Genomic DNA, 9,162 nt, shown 5'->3' with positions numbered 1-9,162 from the left:
GGGCCGTTTGTATTGTTATTGAATCGGCACTGCAACTTTTGAATTCGACGGCCCCATGGGGCACAGATATTTAAATTTGGCCGCTGCGAAGGGCGATTCTTTTGCTAAAGATGATATCCATGATCTTATGAGAAGTTAGAAGGGGAATTTCTTGATGATGATATAGAATTTAATGTGGAATTGGATATGTTGGTATCCAAAGTAACAAGCAATGATAGAAAGGAAGTGTTATGCAAATGTAATAAGTGCTTCACAACGTTGACTTACAAGACATGTCAACACCAAGCATATGTTAGCTAGCTACACCAAAAAAGAAGGAAACTGAAAAAGATTTGGTTGTATCTAAAGTGGATAAAGTATTATTATTCATCCAATACAGCTAAAAATGATTGTACAGTGTTGTGGGGTAGAAGAGTTCACTCGTTAGAATTTGTATGTTTTCTTAGCAAAGGACATTCGTGAGATCACTACTACGAACTAAGTTAAAAATCTAAGTCTGAATCAGATAAGGTATTTTCAAAAACAATAAAACAGCGTTTTTAGAGCTACATTACCACGTCTCAGTTCTATTAGAGAATGCTATTTATGGTAAACTAGGTGCAATTCCTAGCTGAGACTATTTTCTTCAAACTTGATTACATTTAAAATAAATTTTGTTTGAAGTATAATCTGTGTTTGATTGTAAAAAAAAGTTTTAGCCCTGTCTAGGATTCGAACCTAGATCTCTTATTTGTGTAATAACCATTAGACCAACAGGGCGTACAGGCATAAATACAAAAATACACTATATACAACAGTAACTTTCATGACCAATCTCATACAAACATATACACACACTTGCATCCAAAAAGTTCTACAAAAGGTTTAACACATCGAAAATTCTGACTGACTCAACAGACTATTAAAATTTTAGAGCTAATGACACTGTACACTATATAAACTTTTAATAAAATTGAAAACTTTGAAGGACTATCTCTTTACAAAGAATTATTTTTTAATAAAAAACTGACTATGGAACAGCAATTTTTTCCTTCAAAGTTTTCTATTTTTTTTTACACAAATCTGCTCATAAAACGTACATGTTACAACTTTTTACGCTTCGGCAAAGGAGTGTCGTCAATTATATTAAACTTGCTGGCTGTACCTTGAACATTTCCAGCAATCGGGCGTACAGAATATTGCATTCTAATGGTGTTGTCGTTGTATCCTACATCTCTCACGGATGGATTTTCACGACGACGGCCAATTGCTTTCTGCCTCCCAAAATATCTTGAAAAAAACGCTCTGACAATACATTATATATGTGACACCATTTTGAAGCAAATATTTTGTAACTTCTTTAAATGAGTGGACCGTTATCTGAAGTCCTTCATACGTTTGCCACGAAATGAACATGTTGGCCTTGGCATTTCGAGTGAAATTATCAGGACGTTCCTCTATTGACTTTTTCCACAGTTCAAAGTATGATAAGAACTCGTACAACCAGGCAAATCTTTCATCATCAACTGATTGGTATGGCTTTAAAAAAGGTTTCCGTTTAACAACATGATCCACTGTGTTTTTTACATTGGGACAATCAAAAAACTTGTCCATCATAATACAAAATTTTGCAGGTACCTGAAGCTTCCTGCGGCCCAAACTCACCAATCACCTTTCTCACTGTTTCGCTAAGCACTTGCGCCGCTAACCGCACCCTCATCACAGAGTAGGGGGTTAAATTAATGTGATCATTGGTTAACTTTGGAAGCATCTTTAGACCACAGTCTAAATCTTGCTAGTAAAATTTAGATATATGTGACCATAGGATGAAAAAACCACTATTCCACATGAACCGTGTTGCACGACCAGCACCAGAGTTTGAAAGACAATTCCGTGTGGTTTTGATCAAATGTGGTACATCAGCCAAAAAGTAAATGAATCGACCATCACGAGCAAAAAGATTTTTTGTACGATACACAACGTTTTTTCCACCATTACCATCAAGATTTTTGTGCATTTTAAAGAATTTTCTGTTGGGTGAGGCACCATCAGCAGTAGCTGCTATTACTTTCAAATTGATATTTTCAAGAATGTTGACAGCTTTCCAAAATATGGGGAAAATTTGAAATGATGTTGCACCTGTTGTAGCAAAAGTTGCAAGACTGAAGGAAAGAGGATTCACAACACTTTTTACAAGAAAAACCCGAACATGTGTAGCAAGTTTTGTAACATCACTCAATGTAGCATGGTTAACACTTACATCTCCTAAATCTACATACCCAATTAGCTCCCCAGTGTGCTTATCCCATACGAGATCGTCCTGCACCTTCATTTCAAAATTGTCACATAACGTTCTGGAGAAGAAAATAATTCCGTTTTTTTTCTAGTTCCTTTACAATTTCATGATTAAATCCTCTTTGTGGTTGTATATAGTTTCGGTAATCTCTCAATGTTCTTAAACTTGGGAGGATTAATATGCCATAACCAGTTTTGATGTCATAGCGAAGATAAGAATAAGTATGATGATTTAGCAGCTAGAGATAGGCAGTATTTTGTTATTATAGGATGGTAGCGAACACTATTTGCACATGAAGAATTGATATATTTCTGTTGTTCCTTCCAAAAAAGCTTCATGAAATGAGGGACTTTTTGTTTATCGCAGTCATTAAACAAAGAAACAAAATCTTTACCCAGCTCTGGAGTTACTTCTTTACTTTGCATTTCTAAGGCAACTTTCATGTCATTCAATTCTGACTCTAATTGTTTACAATATAAACGCTTTTGTTGTAATGCAAGACTAACTTTTTGTTGAGATGTGTTTTTAAGAGGTGCATGCAGTTTTGCAGGTTCAAGTAAGTTTACTTTCTTCCTATTTTCCTCGTATAAAAATTTAAATTCATGACTATGACAAGGTGAACAAGGACTTGGATTGGTAATGAGAAGTTTACACGAGTTAGAGCGATAATATTGATCTTGATGCAATTTCGACTTATAAGGCATTTGGTGATATTCAGTGATATCAAATTTTTTTGGGATGACATGCTTTTGAAAGTTAATTTCTTTAGATGGATCGGGTGTCACTATTCCATTACAAAGACCATAAGATTGAATTTTAATGATTAAATTTGATATAGTAATATTTTTGAGCGTACGATCAACTTCTATATACAACTCGTGATCATCAGGTAACACCCACCCATAAAAGCGAATTGTAAAATATAAAGATTCGTTAATAAATACTTCATACTTTGGTAGTAAATGCGGAGAAGATTGGCAAGTGATAGTGATTAATGTTTCCTGGATTTGCAAAGACAAAATTGGATCCAGACTGAGTTTAACGATACGATTTTTGAGATCTGTGAAACTTTTATACACAAATGATGGGAATGTAGGGGAAAGCTGTTGAAGTACAAAGCATTCTTCTCGTTTTTAGATAGAGAAATTGGAACGAGGTGGCGAGGAAATAGTTGCAATACTTTTTATAGGTAAATTCAAAGATGGTAGAGCTCCTTCCTTCAGTAACTTTCTATTTGCATCTATAATAAATATTACTGTGACTCCTAGCTAGCTCTAAATAATAGTTTTTAAATAACCAGAGATAACATGGTATGTATGCGTAGGTATATATGGGCAAATATTTTTTTCTTCCGTCCCCTAAACCACCATCCCTCTTCCCACAGACTATGAACTAACTAGCTACATATATATATAATATTTAGACATATATATATCATGCTAGCTATAACTGCAGCTAGAAAATTATCAGACCTGGATTATGAACTTACATTTCCAATATTGATCCTCTCTGAAATGTCTTTCACATATGAACAGTTGTGTAGAAGCGATCCTTTTCTTTAATACATCGTCAATTACACGATCTTTTGTAATGATATTTATCAATTCACCTCTCCACTTCTCATTCACTTCGTTATTTAGAAGAGGGACTTCAAATATAATTATATCTTTGTGTCTACGAGACGTTGGAAAGTAAAGTATTGAGCAGTTTGCACCAGGCATATCGTTTTATATATTAAAAAACAAAATCAAAATGCAGTAATACAAGTAATATACATGCTCTCTCCGGCCATTTTGAACTTTTCGGTGCCCTATTGGAAGTTTGGGCGCTAGCGCGGCCGTCTAGTAATAAGTAAGAACAATGCGCTATTATTTGTCACCAGATTATCTGTTTTTCTTATGACTATGTTTTAAACAAAGGTAATTTAATTTTGGCTAAATGTGATATTTGGTCAAACTTTAAGCTTTCCATGACGTCACAGAAAAGTGCTAACACAGGATTAAGGAATATTCGAACATTGGGAGTTGTTGTCACGAAAACACTTGAATGAACCATTTGAATAAACATGGCTTACATAGACTGAAAAAAGGACCCCAGCCCCCTTCAAATCGCGAATCATGAGCTATAATTGCAGTGTACTTCGTAGTCATTTTTTCAAAGAAGCAATTATTATAGCGTATGAATTCTGAGTGACATATTTTGTCTACAGCACATGCTTTTACAATTCCCGTTGTTTATGATATTATGCGTTTTTAATTGAGTGCATGTAACGAGCACACATGATGGAATTATTCATAAAAATTGTTCTTATGATCCTTATTCAAATTATACCCATTTTCCACTGTAAGGAAAGATCCTGTTCGCCGTGATAAATGCCAAAGGTAAACCCTGGACTGCGAATGCTCATAGCAGAGTTTGTTCTGGACATTCTGTGAATGGTGAACCCTCCTTAATAAATCCTTTACCCCCAAAAAAATCTTGGATATAATGCTTCCATAAGAATTAAAAATTTGTCTGATCATTCATCTAGAAGAAGTATCACAAATTCCTTAGAGGATTCATTTTCAGAAAAATCTCATTTATCTTCTAGTGTGGTTGCACCAATTGTCTTTTGTGGAGAAGGAAATCCTATTTTATCTATCCAACAAACTCCATTAACAAAAGCAAAAAATTATTCCTCAACAAATATGGCTACGCCGCAACACTCAAAATCAAATAATCAGCTATTTTATAATAATAAAGACACGATAGCTATTGTACCTGATAAAACCATACTTTCAGAAGCAATAAACATGTTAATTCAACCCCTATTCCGCCTAAAATATTAAGTATCAAAGGTTATAACAATAAACTACCATACAACATTAAAATGAATAGTACCGTCATCAAAAATCCTGATGACATCAATTTCCAAAGTCTAGTTATATATTTCTTTAAAGAAAAATCAACCACACTAGAAGATAAATAAGAAAAATGAAGCAATCATGAAGAAAAAAGAACAAATCAGCAAAGCCAAAATGTTAACAGATGATCCGACGCCATACCTTGCTCGAAAATTTCGTTCTGCTCTCTCAAAACTTAAAAAACAAAACAAGTTCACCAAAAGAGAGTACGAATATCTCTACCCGAGCGACCCAATTCCGCCAAGGATGTATGGTACAATAAAGGCTCACAAGCCAGAAAATAACTACCCAATGAGAGTTGTAGTATCAACGATCGGTACGCCAAGCTATAGGACGTCAGAACATCTTGTCAAGATCATACAACCAACTCTAAATAAAAACAAAACAAGGTTGAAGAATTCGAAAACTTTTGTCGAAACATCAAAAAGTTGGACGATCACGCCAGACAAAGTACAAGTTTCGTATGATTTATCCATCAGTACCGGTGAAAGAAGCAATAGATGTAATTATAGAAACTGCTGCTGATGAAATACGTAATTGACTCTGGAAGATATACGTTTACTAATTGAATTATGCCTGTCTAAGTGTTACTTATATGGGAAGATAAAATCTACCTTCTTCAAAACTCGGGTCCAATTGGCCTAGCTCTTATGGTTGTTGTTGCAGAGGCGTTTCTTCAATATCACGAAAGAAATGCAATTAGTGTTGCCCTCCAACGTAATCCACCTGTTGCACCGAAATCGTTTAAAAGATATGTTGACGACAGCCATGCCAGGTTTAAAAATCTTGAAGAAGCCAAATCGTTTCAAAACATTATGAACGAACAAAATGACAACATAAAATACACAATGGAAATTTAAGACCTGACAAAATCACTACAGTTCTTAGACCTGAACATTCAAAATTGTGATGGATGCTACAAATTCAAGATCCACCGAAAAAACGCTATTACCAATGTAAAGGCGAAATCGCACTCCGGGCACGATCCTAAAATCTTGAAGGGTATCTTTATAGGTTTTCTTAACAGAGCCTATACCATCTGCAAAGAACAACATCTAGAAGAGGAAATTGAAATTCTAATTAGATGTTTTATGGAAAATGCTTATAATGAAGTAGAACTAACAAAAATCGAAAGTTCTTATCGACAAAAACGAAACGAAAAGCAAGACAACAGAGACGGACAGCAGAAACAATGCTGGTTATGATTGGGACACTGCGAAAATACTTAAACAAGAATTTAATAAATTTGATCGTAAGGTACGCGAAGCATTGGAAATACAGTTCAAAGACACATAGCCGCGTAGTGAACATAGTCTTAATCTAGACGATGTTCAGTATGCAACGACGAAATTCTGGAAGCCAATGTTCGCGTACTTTAAACGGAAGTCGTTACAGTGACGTCGATTTGATGTCAATGTAATGACAACCGATAAAAAATTTGGAATAGTCTGATGAAGACCTTCTATACTGAGGTCGAAATATTACCATAAAAATATGTGCAATGTGGTTTGCCTGTACTAAAAGGGGGTTACGTCTAGGCGAATGTGTGTCGTGGTTTAACTGTACTAAGGGGTCAGCCCACTGTGACATTAAGTTTTCAAACTTTCTCCGGGATCATGCCTGTATGGATGTGCAACACTGTTTACCTGGGCTAACCGCTCAGCCCTGTCTTAGCAAAGGACTTATTTTTGTTTTTTTTTATTTAAACACAGTTTGCAAGAAACGTTTGTTTAAAATGCCATTATCCCTATACGCCTGTGCAACACCATTTAACTGTACTAAGCGTTTAGCTCAGTGTCAAATTTTTTTGGACCTTCACGGGAAACATTTTCCGAAAAACGTGTTCTCAGTTTTTATTTAAACCGTTGCGATACAGTTTTTTTGGAAAATGGTTTCATACAGCTATTGATTCATCTGTGACACGGTTTAGACGTTCTAGACGCCCAGTCCAGTGTCACAATTAATTTCTTTAGCTTTTGTTGAGGGAAAGTTATATTTTGAAAAATATGTTCAGTCGCAACACTACAATGGTGTATGCGCTTCACTTGATTTACGACAAACTTGTACCAAACCTGTACCAAGGTGCTTCACCTGATTGTGTGACACAGCTTTTACGGCTTTTATTAAGTGCTCCACAGATCATACAATGCCGGGTCACGCTCTGACTTGTGGCTTACCCCGGCGTTTCGACGCCGGGTTTTCCAGCTAGTATCACAGTCAAGTGTTACTCCATTTTATAAAATCCTTCCTTACTCAAAACTTTATCAAATTTTTTACGAATCTCAAGTCAATTGATGTATTAAAGAAGTCTTAAAATCATTGGTTTATGTTCCTGACCCTGGTACAACTTATGCAGTTAGACCTTGCCGTTTTTACGAATTTCAAAAATTAATGTCTATAATCGACTGCACAGAAATTTTTATCGAAACTCCAAAAGATTTGGAGCTACAAAGTGCGACGTGGAGTGAATATAAACATCACAACACTTTCAAATTTTTAATCTCCAAATTCTAGTTTTATTTTTGTCTTAAAAGCTTGTACTGGAATTTCGGATTTTTCAGTATTTTGTAATCCTAGTTCTAATTTGTTAGACATTGCCATAAATGTCATTTTATTATTTAACTTGGTGTTTCGTTTTGATACGGCTTCTGTTGTTGATTTTTTGCTGTATTTGTCCTGTTTAAATAGTTTGATAACTTTCCGGGTTCAACTTTTTTTTTGGTTTTCGGCACATTCGATTTAGCTAGCTCACTAGTGCATGCAACTTTTGTCATACTGGTTAACACTGCAGCTTCAATTCTAAAAAGCATTCCGGCAACATGGTTGCAATTGCCAAGAAAACTGGCAGTGCACGTACAGCACGTATGCACTAATGATTTTTCCACCGGTCTAACCATGGCCTTTTTTTTCGACAATCGCCCGAACGCTTTACATTTTTGAACAAAGTCTCTGACTCGGAACACATTTCGTTTTGTATAAACAGACCTTACTATCTACATCTAATGGATGAAACATGACTTTATTTATGAAACCATTTGTGAAATATCGATAGGCTTTTCTCCTTTGTATTCACACAAAATGCGATGTGTTACATCACCTTTGTCGATAACCGTTGCAAAATAGGTGGAAATGCTGGTGATGATTAGGTGAGGCCACATGGGCTTTCAATTTTTATTATCCTGTCTGCACTTCTAAGGGTTCTGGGATATTTTCATGCTACTTTTTGGTACTCTAATAACAAAATTCTTTCCGTATGTTCACAATCAGGATCAACATCACAACATTCCTCGTAAGCTACAAATGCCCTGTGTAGTAAAAAAATAAATAAAAATAGTTCTGCTAACTAATTAACCAGGATAGTATTTTCCATAAATTTAGCTCAATAAAATTACAGCACCAGAGTTTGCTCCTCATACCTGGATGCAAGTTGTTATCACTCCCAACAACTAGTTTTTTTCGTATAGAAAGAAATTTTGTAGGGCCAGATGACTCCATAACTTGAAATCATTTAACGTAACCTTGCTAAGGAAAACTGGCTCACAAATTAAATTACTAGCCATGACAACACAACAGCAATAAGCAGTGCGTGCACTTGACTACTGCTGCTAACTTGCTTTTTGCGCCACCGAATAGCTCAAAATTTTCGTGAGTTTTCGGCACCGAGACAGTATAACCCGCTCGAAATTAAATTTCATGAGTCTCAGCGAGATTGTAATACCGTGTATTGTAAGTAATTTCTGGCATGTAAACAAAAATTCGAGAATATAATAAGTAAGACAAATAATAAAATCTGGCGACGACTAAAGAGATTGATATTTATTTAAACTGTCTTATTTTTACTATATTTCATCCAGTATATGTTCTTACAAATCAAAACAAATGCTCGTTGCGCAGCGATAAACGTATTACAATGCTACGAACAGGGCCATGCGTTAATTATATACCTTGCAGAACCCAACTTACCTAAAATGCACAACAATAACA

At 35.3% G+C, this 9,162-nt stretch overlaps 1 protein-coding gene across 1 annotated transcript; it reads left to right on the top strand.

The window, feature by feature from the left end:
* The first annotated feature begins 5,259 nt into the window (after positions 1–5,259).
* LOC130657913 (uncharacterized) lies at positions 5,260–6,038 on the top strand. Its single transcript, XM_057460897.1, has 2 exons — positions 5,260–5,680; positions 5,764–6,038. The coding sequence occupies exons 1-2, from the start codon at positions 5,260–5,262 to the stop codon at positions 6,036–6,038; spliced, it is 696 nt and encodes a 231-aa protein (XP_057316880.1).
* The last annotated feature ends 3,124 nt before the right edge of the window (positions 6,039–9,162 follow it).

This window comes from Hydractinia symbiolongicarpus, chromosome 9 (assembly GCF_029227915.1).
Source record: "Hydractinia symbiolongicarpus strain clone_291-10 chromosome 9, HSymV2.1, whole genome shotgun sequence".
In the NCBI taxonomy this organism is placed as follows: domain Eukaryota; kingdom Metazoa; phylum Cnidaria; class Hydrozoa; order Anthoathecata; family Hydractiniidae; genus Hydractinia; species Hydractinia symbiolongicarpus.
The sequence above is the reverse complement of the archived record's forward strand: the minus strand, read 5'-3'. Positions and strand labels throughout refer to the sequence as shown.